The sequence below is a fragment of the Castor canadensis genome, chromosome 11, assembly GCF_047511655.1.
Source record: "Castor canadensis chromosome 11, mCasCan1.hap1v2, whole genome shotgun sequence".
In the NCBI taxonomy this organism is placed as follows: domain Eukaryota; kingdom Metazoa; phylum Chordata; class Mammalia; order Rodentia; family Castoridae; genus Castor; species Castor canadensis.
The window spans coordinates 111,323,234-111,343,289 of record NC_133396.1 but is presented as its reverse complement, the minus strand read 5'-3'; the positions used below and the strand labels follow the sequence as shown (position 1 = coordinate 111,343,289).

The 20,056-nt window shown below is 46.8% G+C and overlaps 1 protein-coding gene across 2 annotated transcripts in view; it reads left to right on the top strand.

Moving 5' to 3' along the window:
* The window catches only part of Capn2 (calpain 2), a 50,005-nt gene extending 31,392 nt beyond the window's left edge, over positions 1-18,613 (top strand). Inside the window, exons 9-21 of one of the 2 annotated variants that reach the window (XM_020153209.2) lie at positions 114-274; positions 1,767-1,936; positions 3,803-3,814; positions 5,101-5,312; positions 7,654-7,690; positions 8,670-8,735; positions 9,812-9,869; positions 12,370-12,434; positions 13,386-13,454; positions 13,996-14,074; positions 15,474-15,590; positions 15,855-15,913; positions 17,494-18,613. In XM_020153209.2, coding sequence (XP_020008798.2) covers positions 114-274; positions 1,767-1,936; positions 3,803-3,814; positions 5,101-5,312; positions 7,654-7,690; positions 8,670-8,735; positions 9,812-9,869; positions 12,370-12,434; positions 13,386-13,454; positions 13,996-14,074; positions 15,474-15,590; positions 15,855-15,913; positions 17,494-17,517 — 1,129 coding nt within the window. In that variant the 3' untranslated portion in view covers positions 17,518-18,613. The remainder of the gene's footprint in view (positions 1-113; positions 275-1,766; positions 1,937-3,802; positions 3,815-5,100; positions 5,313-7,653; positions 7,691-8,669; positions 8,736-9,811; positions 9,870-12,369; positions 12,435-13,385; positions 13,455-13,995; positions 14,075-15,473; positions 15,591-15,854; positions 15,914-17,493) is intronic. The other variant, XM_074048239.1, reaches the window with a different exon arrangement.
* The last annotated feature ends 1,443 nt before the right edge of the window (positions 18,614-20,056 follow it).

The window sequence follows — 20,056 nt, the reverse complement described above, 5'->3', positions numbered from 1 at the left end:
ATGCTCCTGCTCCGCCTGCCCTTGACTGGCTCCTAATCTGGCCTTAATGGAAGATCAAGTCTGGCCACTATGTCCTGCTGAAACCTGGGATACTCTGTCTCTGCTTTTGCCAGGATGTCTTTTGGTGACTTCCTGCGGCACTACTCCCGCCTAGAGATCTGCAACCTGACCCCTGACACCCTCACCAGTGATACCTACAAGAAGTGGAAGCTCACCAAGATGGACGGGAACTGGAGGCGGGGCTCCACTGCAGGGGGCTGCAGGAACTACCCCAGTAAGTGCTTCCATCACTGGAGTCATGGCACCCTTGCTCTATCCAGGTATACATGCGACGCCCAGCTTCCACTCACTGGGGCCATGGCTCTCTTCGTTCTCCCTGAGCCTCTATCTTAATCCCCATACTTCCTCCCTTAGAAATTCTCTGATCCTGATGACACCCGCCAATTATGGAGCATACATTGGGCACTAAGAACTGTCCTAGGGCCTTTATGTATGTGGTTCCATTTAATCTTCCCAACAAACTTCTTTATTATCATCTCCATCTTTAAGACCAGGGGACTGAGGCTTAGAGAGGGTAAGTGACTTGCCCAAGACCACACAACTAGCTGGGATTTGAACCCAGGCAGTCTGAATGTGCAGTCACTCTTACTCTGGTAGCAGGTCATAGTAATATTTCTATCCTCTGTTGCAGATGAGGAACTTGAGGCTCTGTGGTGTACCAGGCCCACAGAGCAAGTAGCCAGACTGGGACTAGCTGACCAGTACCTCCAGTTCAAGAATGCAGTCAACAAGTGGCAGTTCCAGAGGCCACCACTGGGAATATACCTGTCCTACCCTTTAGATCAGGGTGGGCAAACACTATCTCAAGGACCAGACAGTATATACTTTTGGCCCTGTGGACCACCCAATCCCTACGGCATCTGCTCACCTCCACTGTGGTAGTCCAAAAGCAGCCATACATAAATGAATGGACATATAGCTGTGTGCTAATAAAAATTTATAAAAGCAGATGGCAGCCTATGGGGCCATAGATGTCATTCCACACAAAGTGATGCCCTCAATTCCACCACTGGAGGTGTTCTATTAGGTATGGCAGGTACTCAGCATAATTACCTTCAAATAGGACTTTCTTAGATCCTTCCTGAAAATGGCTTTTGAGAATAGGAGGTTAGAGATACCACAGGGGTAGGTAAGGGGTCAGGCCGGAGGGACACAGAAACTGAAATTGCACACAGGGTGTCCCTGGCCTCTGAGTTTACTGAGAGGTAGTTGCTAACTAGTGTGTAGGGAAAAGACACCAGCGCCCACTCTTCCCAGGCCTCTGACCTCCCTCTTAGAGCCTTGTGTGGAGAAAGTACCACCAGGGGGCACCAAGACAAGCCAGCCCAAGGGCAAAAGAGAACTGCAAGGGAAGTTCCTAATTTAGGTCCTAGCGAGACTCAGACTGTGCCAGGAGCTCAACAGCCTTTCCCTACACTGCCCCAGGGTTGGTGAACCTTCCGAAGAACTTCAGAAGTCACCCAAGGAACTATTTCCTCCTTAAGGTCAGGCCGTCCTGCCTCCAAAGCCCACCTCCACTGGCCCATCCTGCCAGGGGCTGCAGTCCTCTCCCACCCTGGTTCCTTTGCTCCTGTCTCCCTCCATCTTCCCCCTTTTCATCCATCTCCCAGCAACCTCCAGCCCTGAGTCCAGGGCCTAGCACAGAGCTCTTCCACCCCCATGCACAGCTGCTCAGTGCTGGGCCCTTTTGCCCCTCTCTGCTGCAGACACCTTCTGGATGAACCCTCAGTATGTGATCAAGCTAGAGGAGGAGGACGAGGACCAGGAGGATGGGGAGAGTGGCTGCACCTTCCTGGTGGGCCTCATCCAGAAGCACCGGCGGCGGCAGAGGAAGATGGGCGAGGACATGCACACCATAGGCTTTGGCATCTACGAGGTGTGGGCAGAGCAGGGGTGGAGCTCCATCTCCCTTCCCTTCTCCCTTGGCTGGTCTCAGCTTGGTGTGGAGACCCACCCCAGAGGCAGAACTGAGGATGGGACAATGGACAGGGACCTTAGCCAGGCAAAAGCAAAGTCACAAGCCTGACTCAGTTTAGCAGCAGCTCACGCAAGAAGTCTCCAAAGCTGGTCTGTGTCTCCAGGGCCTTCCCACCCCTCCCCTGGGCCCCCAGAGCCAGCCTCCGGGAGTACCACATATTCAAATAGCCTCCATGTCCCTTTTTCACGTCCCCCAGGCCTGGCTTTCTGGTTGGCCCTCCAAACTCCAACAAATGAGGAGACCTGAGCTAGAACAGCATTTTCTGGCCCACACTAAGGAATATAGTAAGGACTAGACTGAGCCACCAGGTCCACTGGGCAGAGCCCAAGAAAGCCATTGGCCTAGGCAGTTGTGAGCTCAGGACAGGAAAGCAAAGGGGCATTATGCGCCCCCTAGGGCTCTGCTGGCAAGAGCCCTGCCCCCACAGACACTCTGGCGGCCCATGGGTCCTTCTTTCATTCCAGCCACGTGAGAGCAAAGCCCCACTCAGCAGGCGCCAGAGGGCAGCCTTATTATTGCTGCCTCCCCCTTTTACGCTGTGGGCCAGGTTGGGGCTGGGAGACCTGGTCTGATGGGTGGGGCCCCTTTCCCTGCCCCTCTCTGCAGCACAGAAAAGAGCTTTCTATGACCTTGTTTGGCAGTGAGAGGCGAAGGGAGCAAGGAAGACCTCCAGGGCAGGTGGCAGGGGTTTGACAGGTGGAATCCAGCCCCATGTTCAGTGAAGTCACCTGGACAGCCTGAAAATGGCCACAGAGGAAGTACTTACACCACGGGAGGTGGCAAATACTACCAGCAAGCTGGTTTCCAGCACACTCTGGGAACTCAGACAAGGTGTCAGGGAGAAGGCTCCCTGTGCTCTCTCATCACTGGTTATGTGGCTCCACCAACGGGCCACTGACCTCAGCCCTGTCCACCCTCCAGAGAAATGGAAGTGGACAAACACCATCAGATGTGAAGATGGTCAGGCGCCAGTGGCTCACGCCTGTAATCCTAGCTACTCAGGAGGCAGAGATCAGGAGGATCGTGGTTCAAGGCCATCCAGGGAAATAGTTCCGCGAGATCCTATTTCAAAAAAACCCTTCACAAAAAAAGGGCTGGTGGAGTGGCTCAAGGTAGTCTCTGAGTTCAAGCCCCAGTACTGCAGCAAAAAAAAAAAAGATGTGAAAATACACATTTTCAGACACCTAGTCTCTGAAATGGAAGCCAAGGACTTCAGACGTAGGGCAGAGTAGCCGTAAGGAAAATGCAAGCTGAATTGTGCCACAACACACACTCAGAAATCCAGTTATGGTCTTTTAGAGTTGGGAGGGACTTTGGTGATCATTTGGTCTCGTTTTAGAGATGAGGAAACTGAGGCTGGAGAGGGGAAGTGACTTACTTGAGGAAATACAGACTGAATGAGGCTGACAGAGGCCTGGTGCTGCCTAGGTCAACCCTGCTTTCCCCAGGTGGGAGGTGGAGTGTGGCCTTTGCCACAGCTGGCTGGTGACTGTGAATAAATCACCAGTGCCCTGTTCACCTCCATCCCCATTTCTTGTTCTCTAATTGGGAGTAGTGGTAAGGACACTATTGCCAGGTCATAAGAGGCTTGTTTCTCCTCCCATTGTGGTGGGAGTGCTTTGAGTTCGTTGGAAAACAATTACTATGTTTTAGTGGCAACACTAGAGCTCCAGAGACAAGGGTACCGCAAAGGAGACAGTCATGGTGCTGGCATTTTCATACTATAACTCCCAGAATCTGAAGTGGTTTTCCTTTATTTTGCAGGTTCCGGAGGAGGTACGTCTGGCATAAGCCAGCCCTGTCCCAGGGGGCTCAGGGCACCAACATGCATGACCCTTAAAGTGCCAGAGCTCAGAAGTGCTGTGGAGCTTGGGATGTGGCTGGGGAGCAAGTCCTCACCCCCTCTCGGGCCCTGCAGCCCTGTGGAGTCGCTGCAGTTCTGGATCTCGCTATGCTAAGCTCAGGATGAGGAATGCTGGGAATTCCCTGTGGGGCTCACTGCCTCCCTGTGACCCAGAAGAGCCTGTGCACCGTTTGGGTGTAGGCAGACAATCCCCAATCCTCAGGCTGCAGAGGCTTGTCATGGAGTCCCATGTGGCTCCGAGAACAAGCAGGAAGACTGTAAGCCAAGGTGGGAGCACCGAGAGGAAGACCATGACCCATTTCCCAGGCTGTCTGACTTGGGACAAGTGACTTATGCTCTCTGCTCTTCAGTTTCTTTTTCAGTCAAAGTGGTCAGCCATCAACCTCCCTGAGCTGTTGTGGCACGAATTAATCATGTCAGAGCACTTAGTAAGCCCACAGTTATTCTTAACTGACGAGATGCACAGTAGCCAGTGACTTTAAAGGCGAGTTAGTAAGTCGGGGTGGGGAATACAGGACCCATATGTAGCACGCTTCTTTCATGGGAAGGCAGTGTGGCCCATAGCATTGGGCTTCCTTGGGCACTGCATGTGAGTTCTGGCCTCAGCCTTGGGTTTTATCTGGACCCCCTTCTCTGTCCTGGATCTTGTCTTTACTTTTTTGTGGTAATGGGGTTTGAACTCAGGGCCTCATGCTTATTAGGCAAGTGCTCTACTACTTGAACTATGCCCCCAGTCCTTTTTTGGGTTTTATTTTGTTTTTGAGACAGGATCTCAATAACTTTGCCTGAGCTGGTTTTGAACTCGTGATTCTCCTGCTGCCACCTCCTAGGTAGCTGGGATTACAGACATGCACCACCATGCCCAACATCGCCTTTACTTTTCTTAGTATGCCATACGCTACATAGAACTGAGCCAGATTCCTGCTTTGAGTACTCTAGCCCCACTAAGCATCACCTAGAAGATGACTGAGGGGCTCCATGTGGAAAGATGGCATCTCTGCAGAGGCGGGTGGATAGGGTCTCCTGTTGCTGATGCCTCTGAGTTCCCCAGTAGCCACTGGTTGTTTTTGATGGAGAGCTTTTCATCCAAAGTGATCCAGATATGTTACTATCATCTCTCTCTCTCTCTCTCTCAGTAAGTAAAAATAACACTTGTTTTGCACTCCTCCCCCCATCCATTTCTTTGTTTATTCATCAGTTAACTGGGCAGACCAATATCCACCTTGGCAAAAACTTTTTCCTCACCACTCGAGCCAGGGAGCGGTCCGACACCTACATCAACCTCCGTGAGGTGCTCAACCGCTTCAAGCTGCCCCCCGGGGAGTATATCCTGGTGCCCTCCACGTTTGAGCCCCACAAGGATGGGGACTTCTGTGTCCGGATCTTCTCTGAAAAGAAGGCTGATTACCAGTAGGTGGCTTGGTCCCTTTTTCTGCCCAACCTGTCCTCTTCCCAGACGCTGGTCAGTTCTTCACTTCTCTGGAAACCAGTGTCTTTTTCTATTCCCTGCTTTGACAGGTTAGTGTAGGGACTGGGTGTTCTGAAGAATTTTTAGTGTTCTACTTAGGGAAGCAAAGAAAAAAGCCCCCCAGGATACTTTGAGCTGGAAAGGGGTGGCCAGAGAGTAACTTACAGAATTGAATTTCACAGTCATATCTCTGAATTATCAAATTGTTATTTTCATTTTAATGGCCCAGACTAAATTATCCGTGAGTTCATACCCTCCATTTGGAGATCACTGGGCAGTGCTGGCATAACCCTTGCTTCCCCAAGCCAGAGGTCTAGAAGAGCCACCAAGGGTACGACAACCTCGATGATCCAGTCTCCAGAACCTCCAACTACTGTAGTCATGGGGTCTCCGAGGGTCCTTCCCCACATCCTGTCTGGATCCCAGCTATTTGAGAACTCTTTTTGGCTGATATCGTTGCAATTTCCTGCCACTGTCCCTGTGGCCTCAGTTCACAGTGGCTTCTGCTACTTTTGCCACTTGTCTCAACCATGTGAATTCACTTGAATACTTGATTGGCAGAGACAGAATCCAACCTTGGGTAAGGAAAAGGAAGTTCATGGAAAGGCTCCGAGGACTCTGGCACTGACTGAGGAACCTGGGTTACAGATGGGAATAGCTGGAGTACCTTGTGCCAAGGATCCAAAGACTCCACAGAGTGTGTCCAATGGTCTGGGCTCAGGTCAGCCCCTGGCATGTCGGTTCCCACAGAAGGAAGAGGGAGTGGGAGTGGGAGGAAGAACAGGGGATGGCCTTTCTCAAGACAGTACATGACAGAGATATAATTTCAATGCCATCCAACTGCAAGCCAGTAAAAGTCCCTGGAGTGTGACTCTAGCCCTCCTGCCATTGTCAGGCTCTCTAATTTTTTATTTTATTTTATTTTATTTTTGCAGTACTGGGGCTTGAACTCAGGGTCTACACCTTGAGCCACTCCACCACTTTTTTGTGATGGGTTTTTTTCAAGATAGGGTCTCATGAACTATTTCCCTGGGCTGGCTTCGAACCAAGATCCTCCTGATCTCTGCCTCCTGAGTAGGTAGGATTACAGGCATGACCACAGGTGCCCAGCAGACTCTCTACTTTTGCTAAAAATTACCATGGGGAAGAAGGCTTCCTCTTAGCTCACTGGAGGAAATCGGGTGTGGTCAGGTTAGTCTCCACTGACACAGAAATGGAAACATGACCCAGTGTTAGTGGAACGACACTGTTGTCAAACCCTGTCCCTTGCGACCAGCCACAGCCACAGTCCCAGGGAAGACTTAGTCCCCTCAGCTCTCTCCAGGGTGTTTCCTGCCCCTCAAAGCTGCCCAGTGTTCCATATTCCAGTTCTCAGCACTAGAAAGTCCCTCTGTCCTTTCTCCTGAGGGATCAGCCCTGCAGACAGGCTCTTCATAGCCTAGTTTAAGACCCCAGACACTCAAGGAAAACCCTCGTAAGCTTAGCTACCCTGAGTGGAGTAGTAGGACCCACTCTGGGCACAGGGACTGTGCGTAGGATGAACTAGCCTCTGCCTGAGCACAGTTGAAATTACACACAGGCTCCACACTGCCCCTCTCCAGCCTGAAGCAGGACAACTAGGCAGTGGTTTATATGAGGCGATTCTCACTAGGAAGGTCTTAGCAGTGGCAGAAAATGTTCTAAATGAAAGTTCAAGGCTATTCCTTGGGACTTGAATGTAGCTCAGTGGTAGAGGACTTGCCTAACATGGGCAAGGCCCTTGGTTGGATCTCCAGCATTGGAAAAAAAAAAATTTTTTTTTTTTTTTAAAAAGCTGTCTCTTGAGGCCAGAAGCTGAGTGAGTTATGTAGAATGCCAGCTCTACATGACATGGGAAGTATGCTATTTGAGAAAGACTGAAGACTGACAGACATCATTTCTGCCCCAATTTCTGCTATATGGGGGACACCTTACACCAGAAACCTGGGATGCAGAGATCCCCACTGCCCACCTCTTGCTGATTTTTGTGGGGATGTTTTGGTGGTACTGGGGTTTGAACTCAGGGCCTCACTCTACACTTAAACCACTCTGCCAGTCCTAGCTTGCGTTGGGTTTTTTAAGATAGGGTCTTGCGAACTATTTGCCCAGGGTTGTCTTTGAACCACTATCATCCTGATCTCTGCCTCCCCAGTAGCTAGGATTACAGGTGTGAGCCATCAGCACCTGGCTCTTGCTGATTTCTGCAGTACTTCCTATTTACCCTCACCTGCCTTTCAGTGACACATAATTTCCTTCTATTTCCAGAGCTGTGGATGATGAAATCGAGGCCAGCGTTGAAGAGGTACTTGTAACTCCTTAATTCCACTTACTCTGTCCTAGACGCCCAGAGAGCAGAGGAACAAAAAAGGACCACAAGGGTTTGGGAGGCTCCTTGGACCCCGTGAACACGGGTTGAAATTGAGGATACAGCCCTGAGCTGGGGATCTAAGAGTCAGCTCCCCATATGACCAGAGCTGCACTGGGGGCCAGGGCCAGTCCTTCTCCTGCTATATTAGGGGAGAGTTCACCCATATGCGTGGTGGGTATTGTAAGGAAGGACAGGACACCAGCGCTACACTGAGTAGGTGTACTCAGTGTACTTGTTACTCCCCTTGCTGGTCTGGCTTTTCTCATCTATAAAATGGACATGCAGGATAACAGGATTTCTCAGGTTTCCTAGAGTTCTAAGAATGTAGTTCAATGGTAAATCCTGAAGAGCTTTAACCAAAGGTTAAAGGCCCAGTCTTAACAAATCCAAATAGAGGAAGGACAGCACCAAACAGAGAAAGGGGTTCTCTTCTCTCTCTCTGGGGACTTGAGGTGGCTTTCCATAATGGACTCATCAGTGGCTAAAGCTTGGTGCTTGTCTTACGTCCACAGTGGGAGTTTCTAAGGACCTCATAGACTGTGCTCACTAGCTACGACCAAAGTCCTTCCTTAACATTCCAGTTAGTCTTTACACTTCGAATTCCTGCTAGGGTAGATCATAAAAGGTCACTTTGGATATTAAAGATACCTGTATAAGAAATTAATGTGTAATTCCTTCCCACATAGCTTGCATTCCCTCTTGTGTTATAACTAGGAAAAAAAAAATCTTTCACTAATTCTCCACAGTGTCCTTTATTCCAAAGCCCAATACCCTTAGAATTCCAGTCTGAGCAAGAGGTAGATATAGGAAATTCTGAAGGGGGAAGGGACATTGCCGTGAAAGAGAGGGTGACACCTTGCTGTCACTCTTCACTTTGACCCACTGTTTCCTGTTTCTGTGCCTCATCTTCCAGATTGATGTCAGTGAGGAAGACATTGATGATGGCTTCAGGCGGCTGTTTGCTCAACTGGCAGGGGAGGTAGGTGTCCCCCAGATTCTGTGCTGACATAAAGGGAAGACAGTGTTTGTCCTAGAGGAGACTTTGGTTTAAGAGGGAAAGGAAACAAACTGAACAAAGGCAAAGAATTGTTAGACATAGCCTGGATCTTAGCTCAAACCTGCCTTGGTCTCAGCCTTCCACACACTGCTAGGGCCTCCATATGTGTTCCAGATCAGCTCTGGCTCTGTTCTTCCTTCCTTAGGATTCTTAGTCTCAGCTTGAGGCTGTTTTATTTCCTCTGTCCCATGCCAAATGAGGCATGAAACTCAGCCCCTTATCCTTGATTCCCATAAAAATACTTGGGGGAGATGAAAGGGTTTCAAGACCCCTGAAATGCAAGCAGCTTACAATAGAGTATGACTTCCTGTTCTTGAAATAATCCCTCAGCCTTCCAGGCCTAGTACAGGGTTGTTCAGCCCTCGTTCTTTCCAACAACTCCAAAAGCAAAGTCACCCTTCATTATGTGGAGGAATTTAGCTCTCTGCAGTGTCACCACCAAGCACATCTGGGTCCCCCTTTGCTTAGTCAGAGACTTGTCAAAGTGCTAAAACTAGGTGCTACCTGCTGCATGCCCCCCCACCTGCCTACTTCCCAGTGATTAAGTCACACACCCCCACACCAGGAAGGCAGGAATGACGACAGGCAATCTTGGTTTTAAACACTGGGGCCTGTCCCTTGCTTATACAAATATGCCTAAGTGAACAGAGATACCTGAACCATTTCTGGGGAGCCCCACATAATGGCCACAGAGAAGGGCTGGGCTCTCTTGGAGACAGCTGGTTTTAAGCAGTGTTGCAGGAAGCCTCAGATCTGAGTTGTTAAGGATGAAGAAGGCATCCCAGACAAGACAATGACCTGCCAGAACAAGGTTTAGCAAGACCATGAACAGATTCCCAACGGCAGAGACATAGTGACTGAACTCTACCTACAGCATGCTGAATTTTAAAACTATCCAAAACATGGGCCAGAAATGCAAGCAAGACCCATCTTAAGGTGTGGCTGTGCTTTACCCAGCTCTCATAGGGAGCCAACAACAATGCTCTCATTGTCCACAGGATGCAGAGATCTCTGCCTTTGAGCTACAGACCATCCTGAGAAGAATTCTAGCAAAGCGTAAGTGTCCCCTCCCTGCAAATCTCTCATCTTGCTCTAACCCCTGTGGATATGAGGCAACTCCTTCCATGTGTTGGCTGCTATGGCTGAACCATCTCACTGTACGTAAATACTGCCATTGCCACTACTCTCACTGCCAAAGAATTGGCTAGAGGAGGATCTGAGTGATAGGATAAAAAAGTACAGAGTTTTGTAGGGTCTAGAGACCAAAGATCAAATACAGGGTTCCTCTACCTACTAGCTCTGTTATTTAAACCAAGTTATATAACCTCTGGTTCTTATTTTCCTTATCTGCAAAATAGACAGACATACTATGATTTAACCTTTTCTCAGTGGTTGATAGTGGCTATTATGGCAACTAGTTGGTAAGAAAAGGCTAAGTCAGCTCAAATAATGGGAACTGGAACACAGTCCTGAGTTTCCATGTCCTCTGGCTGTGTTTAGGAGCGAATCGTTGACGTTGTAAGTGATGATGTCTCATTAATTGGCCAGAATGGAAAACAAATGGACCCTCTTAGACTCAAGCTCAGAGAAATGTCTCATCTTTCATTTATATTTAAATGAGCTTCATCCCACCATTGCTTTATTGGAAGAAACATCACTTCGCTTTAGCTTGAGATCCAAACCAACAAATTCAAGACTTGGGAAATGTCTGCTCTCAGTCCAGGCTAGAGAGACCCATAAAAAGTGGGTAAAAGTGGATAGGGTCTTGAGAATGAGGTGGAGCCATGATTCTCATAAACTTTTTCAGCATATAACTCTCCCTTCCTTCCTTCCTCCCTCCCTCCCTCCCTCTCTCCCTCCCTCCCTTCGTTCTCTTCTTCTTTCCTTCCTTCCTTTTTTATTTTTTTGAGACAGGGTCCCACTACGTAGGCCAGGCTGGCCTCAAACTCATGATCCTCCTGCCTCAGCCTTAGAGTGATAAGATTACAGACATGTGCTACCATACCTGGCTTATAACTATTTCTTAAACAAAAATATATCAAAGAATTGATTGTTCAATTCCTTTAATATTGATCACCACTGGGGAGGAGGGAGAAATATACTTTTTCCCATCAAATTATTTATAAGAGTCATGCAGCTTTTGGTAAGATAGCATCCAAGGAACAGAGCTGTATACAGTATCTGGGTCAGAAATCAGTACACAGTGTGATATCCTGAACATCAGCCCTAGGGATCATCACAAGAAATCCTGTGGACTTTAAGGGTTGCCATTCTCTCTGACAACAGACCAGATGGGCACTTACCTTACCAACCCCTGGAAATAAAAATAAATTCTCCTTTTGTAGCCAAAAAAAGTCTAGGGCCAACTGGATCTTCCATCCCAATATATGTGCACTTCAGAGAGAGCAGAGATAACTGCCCTCTGCCTGTGGCCTCAGAACTCCTGGTTGCATTAGAGCATCCGTGATTCACAGAGCACTCAGCCAGGAGAGTCAGGATAGCCAGCTGTTAATCCAATGCAGGGCTTCCCCAGGGTGGGCCTCGGCATGCACTCTCCCTCCTCCAACATGGGGGAAACAAGAAGATGGTGTTTATCCTTGTTTAGGCACAAGTGAGGTCACAGGTTCTTCAGACGCAGCTGGAGGGTGAGGACAAGTCAAGGCTTGCTTGGTTCAGCCTGCTCCTGGATGGGGGATGAACATTTGCTTCACATGTGCCTCTGAGCACAGCCCCCTCCCTTGCCTACCTGGTGACTCCAGCCTTCTGCCCAAGGGCCCAGCACACACACAGCCTCATGTCCACACCCAAGAAGGGGTTGATACCCAGAAGGACAGTTTGGACCTGTGCAGACTATGTTCTGCCATTTCACAAGGGGAAACCCATTAACCAAAAGAGTTGCTCCTCATGAAGTCTGTGGAGAACCAGATTCATATGTGTGACAAGGGTCTCATATCACCTGCCGACTCACCTAGCAGAGCACAGTGGCTCCTGAACAGATCCTAAGTCCTCAGGGGACACCAACACTCCATACATGCCTGCAAGTGGACAGCTGAAACAACCATCTGCCTCTCACAGGTCACAGCCGACAACAAATGCATGTGCCCTCTGGATTTGTTTTTCCTTGCCCAGCAACCACAAGCAGCTTTCCATCCTGTGAGCACTTAAAAGTGGCACACACCTGTAATCCCAGTACTTAGGAGGCTAAGGCAGAAGGAGCTCAAGTTTGAGGCCTGCCTGGGCTACACAGACCCTGTCTTAAACAAACAAAAACAAAAGGTGTAGTCATTCATTATTCTTTTACTTATGTATTTAAAATGCTCTTATTAGAAGATGGTTTGTCCATGACAAATATACAAAGAAACCAGGCAAATATAACACATCCTCTGTGCTGTCCCAATATGGCAGCCCATTGCCACATGTGGCTATTTAAAGCAATTTAAGTGACTATTAATTATAGTGGAGGGCACAGAGAAAGGACACTTCCAAATTTGTAGAAAGTTCTAGTGGACAGCACTGCTTTGGACGATTTTTCTGTCATACTTACTTTATCTTTTAGGCCAAGATATCAAGTCAGATGGCTTCAGCATCGAGACCTGCAAAATCATGGTGGACATGCTAGATGTATCCTTTGATGTGCTCCAGAGAACAGAGACTGGGAAGTTTAAATTCTTACTCCAGAAAGTTCCAGCACATTGCCCCTGCCCCTACAATAGCCAGACTTGTGCGCGGCTCTAGGACTCTCATCTACACAGCCTCTCTTCCTAGGGAAATAGAGAACCCTCAAATGAGGGACAGTGAGATGCCACCTCTCCACCCATGTCCATGGCTCGGAGTGCAGAGCAGCCAGCCTGTAGCAGTTGGTAAAGGAAATCCCTGACAGTTCATCAGCATCTCTGCCCAAAGCAGGCTGGGTTGTTTCCAAAGCAACAATGTGTCCACTATTGCCCCTAGGACATTCTTCCTATTACTGTTTCTTATGTAAATCTGTTTCTTTGATTAAGATTTTCCTCTAAAAAAAAAAAAAGATTTTCCTCTAGATTTATAGGTAAAGTCCTGCCTCCGTGAACATTCTCCTTTCCTTTTACTCTGGTTCCTTCCTGGGCCACCCACCTGTCCCCAAAGCAGACTAATCATGGTTCCCCACTTGTTTCTGATGCTCAGTGAGAACTGATGGCAAGGGACAGTCCAATCTTCTATGATGTTTTATCTAATGGACTCATGGCATGCACCCATTCTGCAGCTACTCTCTCAGAGCCTCTGAAAAATATTGCAAATAATACTCCCCCAATGGCAAGAGCCTAGCCATCTGAAACCCTCTGCACATCATCCCACAGCTTCTTTTAAGCAGGACCTGGGTCAAAATAACCAGAGTCTACAGGAAGGCAGGTGTCTTATCTCACCTTTCCTCCAACCTTTAAAGGAGGTTTGGCAAGTTGAAAAGCAAAGGGTCTTTCTGCAAAACCTCCCTGTGCATGTGCTATGATGACCAGAAGATCCAGTTAAAGGAACGAACCAGGTGACACCATGCCCAAATGACTGCAGAGTCCAGGAGCTTTCCTTAACTGAGGACAGGAGGATGGGAGCGGCAAGCTGGGGCTGAAGGAGTTCTACATTCTCTGGACGAAGATTCAGAAATATCAAGTAGGATCCCAGGAGGGCCTGTGGGGAAGTGGGTGGATCTGTGTCAGGGAATATATTCTAGGCATAACCTTAAGATGCAGCAATTCCTCTGGAGGGTAGAGGAACATTTCCAAGGGGAGGGGGGATTTTATTCATGATGAACGCAGAATGAATAAAGATCTGGGTGGGCAAATGTAAAAACAAACAATACCAGGACTTTGCAAGTTAGGTGATCTATTCCCTGTCTTCACCTGGTCAGTGACCAGAAATGGGAACACCATCAAGGTCTCTTAAAAAGGCTATATGACCCATGTAGTTTGGATTTGTGACCCTTCAAGTATAAAAATTACATAAGACAATAACATGGGCCTATGGCTAGTTAATTGGATGGCCATAAATACTATTAGATACTTTATTTAAAAACAAAGGGCCATTCTAGCAAGGGCAAACTAGAAGCACAGAGCTGGAAGAACTTTATCCTCACTTAGCACATACCACAGAAGTAACTTGCTGCCTGCTTTGCTTTGGGTCATGGTTCTTATAACTATTTTGCATGTTCCAGAAAATTTACCGGGAAATCGACGTTGACAGGTCTGGTACCATGAATTCCTATGAGATGCGGAAAGCATTAGAAGAAGCAGGTAAGACTTCATAGTCATGTCTCCGTTCCTTTGTTTGCTGTCTGTATGGAATATTGAACATTTATTCTGTACTGTGTAATATAAAGGTTGATTGGCAAGCTATGATGTAAAGCTGGTGCTGCTCTAAACAACCACACCCTTCTCATTTCCCTCTTAAAGACTAACTGGTCAAATTGAATGCAATCCCAGAGGCTCTGCCCGCAATACCTTCCTGAATCCAAGTTCCATTTGGAGCAGCCTGGCAGGGCAAGCAGGCCAAGATGACCCTCAGCTGTGTCCCCACCACCCCTACTCCTATGTTCTTCCTTTCTGCTGCAGAGTAGGTTAGGTAGAAACAAAATGTCTCAGCTCAGCCGGGAGTGGTGGCTCACACCTATAAGCCTAGCTACTTGAGAGGCCAAGATACAGAGGAACTAAAGTTTTTAAGACCCCCTACCTCAACGAAAAAAAGCTGGGCATTGTGGTGCACACCTGAGGAAGCATAAAATAGGATTGCTGTCCAGACTGGCTTGAGCAAAAAGTGAGATCTCTCAAAAAGAGCTAGAGACCTAGTGTAGGGATAGAATTCCTGCCTAAAGTCCTAAGTTTGAACCTTAATACTGCCCCCTCCAAAAAAGTCTCAGCTCAACACTTCTGGGAATACCCAGCAGAATTACAAATCAATAAGTAGGATGAATTTGGGGAAGACAGCAGAGTAGGAGACTGAAGTGCTTTGGGGCAAATAAGGCAACATTTTCATTCTGTTAGCTACAGCAGATCCCCCAAATAGTGGCTTAAACGAGGTAACATCTCAAGCAGTCCAAGGCTGGGATGGCTCCTTATCACATTGCTTCACTACCCCTTAGGGACCTGGGACAACTTGTCACTAGCATCACATGCTGCCAACAGGTTAACAGTAGAAGGGCTCCTTACACACCCATCACTTCTACAGTCTGTGGCCAGAACTTTGTCCCAAGGCTTCAGGGGTCTACAAGGGAAGCTAGAAAATGCAGTCTTCATGCTAGGCAGCCATGGACCCATTAAAAGTGCCTGTACTATATACAAGGGAAGAATTAGTATTAGTTTACCACAAACAGTTTCTACTACCTATATCCAGAAAGAAACTGATCTCTAAGATGATTCAGAACTAACTAAACAAAAAATGGAAGACTTAAAGCAGCATGATCATGGCAAAAGAACAGACAAGTCTTAGGTGTTAGTAAGGAAACAGGGTGAAAGCCAACAGTTTGGAAACAAAAGTAACAGCAGAAAGTACTGGCTTTGCAAAGTGAAACCAATCAAGCAACCTAAGACAAAACCAATTGTAATTGTAATTTAGAGTGTCACATGAGCTCCACCACCTGTGAACAGAGCTGCAATCTAATACTTAGCCATGGTTCCTTTGTTCTCTTACCTTCAGGTTTCAAGCTGCCCTGTCAACTCCACCAAGTCATCGTTGCTCGGTTTGCAGATGACCAGCTCATCATTGATTTTAATAACTTTGTGCGGTGTTTGGTTCGACTGGAAACACTATTCAGTACGTGGACATTTGGGAAGGCCCGTTTCAGTTCTTTTGGTATTACAGCAGCCTGTCTTTCACCATAGGTGCAGTCACCTGACCCAGACACATGCCTGTTCAGGAGCTGAGAATGAAATTCCCTCTTTATTAATTTGGGAGAAGAGGGAAGAAAGAATAGCTTATAGCATTCAATGAAATCAGATGGCAAACTGGGGAAGAGGACAATGTGATCTGTGTTTCAGTTCACTCACTTATAACATCCCCTTTTTTCTCCCTCCACAGAGATATTTAAGCAGCTGGATCCAGAGAACACTGGAACAATACAGCTCGACCTTATCTCTGTAAGTCAGCAGCTCACACCAACCTCCTCAGTCTTAAGAGGCTTGGGAAAAGATGGGGGCAAAACAGGCTGCTACTTGGGTGACCTGCTTTTTAAAGTTTTGCTTTTAAATTTTTTGTGGCCCATTGAGGATAAGTCTGTAAACGGTTATAAAAATCCCACAATGTACTTTCACTTGTGGTTATTTCTCAAGTCCAAGAAAACACACTTGGCTCCCTCTTCTTAAGAACTTTGACTGGAGCATAGCACGAGGTTAAAGAAGACTGGGTGGCTACTGGATCACTTAGAAAAAAGAACTGCTGATTAGCTTGTGAAGAAACCTTTAGATGAAATTCAAGTTGGGTTTTTGGAATATCTGTCATTCTTAGGACAGATATACTTAAAATTCAGAGAAAGTTGCTTTTCTCTACCTCATCCTCCCTCTAAAATAATAGAAAATAGGTTTGCCATACCCATATATCCTTGTATGCTCCAGGGTCTGGAACTCCAGCCAGTGCCCATCTCTGAAGTTCTATCCCCATGTGACACAAGGAACAAGAGGAGGACAGGGCTAAGGGTCTGGAAATTCTCTTCCTTGAATTTTGAACTCTGGAGGAAGCCAGCACGTCCTCTGCTTTTTCACTCTGCTTTTATGCCTTATAAAATGCCCTTATCCAATGCTACAGATAACACCAACTTGTTTAAAACTATGCATTGCCTAGGCAATCAATACCCCTGCCCTGAGATGGCCATCTAAAGGAGTCAATACAACTGTGCCATGAAGCATGCCATGTGTCACGTTCTGGAAACTCTAGCCTCTTTATCATTCCTGCTGGGGTTCCTACTCCCCCCATCACTGCCCTCCTTCCCTGTCTACCCATAGTGGCTTGCCTACTCAGTCCACTCCCTTGTTTCCTCTGAGACACAACAGGCACTGGCTTTCACTCACCTTTTACAGGCTCTTAAGAGATCCCACCTCTGGTAACCTTTGCCAAAGAAGATTCCCTGTTGTTCATAGTAATTTTCAACTTTGGCTTTGGATTTTATCACCCTAGAGGCTTAGTAAAAGTTCAGGCTAATTCAATCAGAATATGATTTAAAGTTCCCCTATCATGGAGGAGAGGGTATGAAGGAAATGATGAAGGGGTGAATTTAACTAAGGTATATTGTAAGCATTTTTTAAAATGTCACAATATACCCCCAGTACAATAATGTGATTTAAAAAAAAAAAAGTTTGAATATCACTGCAATATAGAACCAAGGCTGAAAGCCAGTGGTTTCTGGAAATCGACCCCTAAACTAACTTCTGATGTGATGCCCTGAAGTAGAAATGTGAAAATGCTAGCTTGTAAGTTGTTTGAATTTCACCCTTCATGTATTCAGTCAACCCTGAAGTGACCACCTGATTCACACAGTCTGCTCACCTGGGAAAAGTGAGTTCAGAAGTTAGGTAGAAAAAAAAAGTTGAATTAGTATACTGGTACTTAATCCTTGGTAAGATTTCCTGGCATAATAACAGTGTCTTCCAGAATTAACCCAGAGGTGCTTAAATAGACTTTAACTTTAAAAACACTCCCTGAAATGGCTTCTTTCTTCCCACAGTGGCTCTGTTTTTCAGTACTTTGAAGTTACAACCGATCTTCTTGAAGACTTCTTGTGAAAGAAAATTAGCCAAGGACTAAACTTCCAGACACACCCTTTATATCTGGGCCTTAAAGTTATGGGAACATTTGCTTTAACTGATGATTATAACTGAAAATAATACTATCTATTTGAGGTAGCAGAACTTCCACATATCAAAGTAAAAGATTTGCCTATCATACTAAATGCAAGTGAGTTGCTTAACCCTTGAGAAGCTCTAAGAAAGCTTTAAGTCTGTAAATAGTATACACTTTTTACTTTTACACACTTTCCTGTTCATAGCAATATTAAATCAGGAAGAAATGCAGGGATGTGCTTCATAGCTGAGCAAACATTAAATCGATCTCCAAGGCCAAAGGGCCCTTGCTGGGAATATTTAAAACAATTTTAAGTTTAAAAATGCAACTGTGGCATCTGCCACATAGTGGCCTGGGAACTGCCGTTTCCCCTGAGCAAAAGTGGGAAATGCCATGCATTGTGAAGTAGTATTATTAAGGCATCCAAAGAGTCAGAGAGCCAGGAGTGGTGGTGCACACCTGTAATCCCAGTACTCAGGAGGCTGAGACAGGAGGATCATGAATTCAAGGTCAGCCTGGCTACACAAGTTCAACACCAGCCTGGCCTAATACAGCAAGAACCTGTGTCCATTAAAAAGAAAAGAAAGTGCAGGAGAGAAAGCACAACTCCATCATTTGGGTTTAACAAGAGGCAGGTTAAAGGTTTTATGTTAACAATATTGACTGAGGTCTTAACCTCAAGTCCTTGGGCATATTTGGCCTTAAGCATTTATTCTTATAAATACTGAAGAGATTCATGACCAACAGAACAAGTACCACAACCAGGTGTCCAGTTTGCAAACTGGCACAAAACGAGCTGCAGGCCACCTCAGAGCTTTATGTACTTCACCACCACGAATGATTGTGCACAGTTAGGAAGGACATGGCTCAGGAGCTCTTGCTGACACAATACAAGCTGGCTTCCTGACCTTGGGAAAATGCTAGCATTATAAAAGATATTGCCTTGTTGCCTTATCTTCTTCCAACTGTATTGTTAAATAAAGAATTGTCCCCATGCAACCACACCATGCTGTGTTTGTCTTCCTGGAGGGTAGCCCCAGTGGGATGATTTGTAAGCACACACTATAACTTGTTTCTGCCTTAACAAGGTATACTACCTCTAAATTCACATATCCAGAAGGCATCTTACCTATAATTAAATGTAGAACTAGACAATTTTAAATCTAGTTCAGAAACTGATTATTTGACCATAAAGGGCAGCTCTAATTTCTTCTGCCTATTGGTCTCTTTTAAGGAGGCATAGAGACTTAGGTGCCCCTAAGGATGTTCCCTGCATTACTTGCCAGGTCAGTGTCACTTTGGTCAGTTCCCACTGGTATAGAGAACCAGCAAGGAAGCTGAGAAGACACTCAAATTTAGTCACTGGTCTGCTGCTGGTGATCCATGAAAAACCATATGGCAAAGATGTAAGACAGCTTGATAAGCAAATGCTATTTCCTGAGAAGACTAGTAGATGGACTTCCCAAATATAACTAGAATGAGTTGAAGCTCTTCCCACTTCCTGTGTGGACTCTGAGGGCCCAGAGTAGGTTGGAGAGTATGAATAGGGAGCAATCCCAATCCACTAGGGTGTTGTGATCTGTTCAGCAGAACAGGTTTCAGGCTAGGGGTTTGGACTGTCTTAGGGGCAAGGGGAGCATCGGGGAAGGACTGGGGTTGAAGGCATTGAGTAAAGTGACTGAAATGCAGGCAACATGGCCCAGCTGGAGGAGGTGGGTGTGAGGACAAGAGGGACCTGCTCTTGATGCTGAGGGAGGGGACAAGTCTCAGACTCAGGGCAGAGTGGGGAAGAAGAGCAGAGGCTAATCCAGACCAGGACTGCTGTGCTGGGGTCACACCCGTCCTCCACTGAATCTGCAGAGATGACCCTGCTGATGACTTCAGTGTTTTGGTTGCAATAGAAGAGATGGCTAAAAAAGAAATAAGGTAAATACTTATCACTGAAAAAGCAGCAGAAGGAAAGCACCAAGCATCCCGAGTATTCCCACATAATATAAAATTTCTGGGCCCAATTCACAAGGAAATAAATGAACTCCCCTGACCTTTTTGACAGTGGGAACTCACCTAACCTATGCCTTGGCCTCCCCCACCTCTGCCCTGAATTGAGATCTCAGGCTGTCTATCAATTAGGCCCACTCCCCTGGCTTGTGTTCCCACAGCTCCTTCCTGCAGCATTTGAATCCCTCCGTGCTTATCACATCCTGAAGTACTATCACACACCTCTCCCCACCGCCCGTCCTTCCTTCCACAGCCAAGGGCCCGAAATTTCTCATTTGTCTTCTAAAATTGCTTTTTATGACCACTCATCACCTCCTAATGCCAATTCTATGAACACCTACCAGCCCTCATCTCGCAGGTTCTTGCTGCTGCCTTTACCTGTATTCGCTATTCCCTGTCTTTAAGCACCTACATTCCCCTAGTTTCCTTCCACTCCCTTCATATGACAC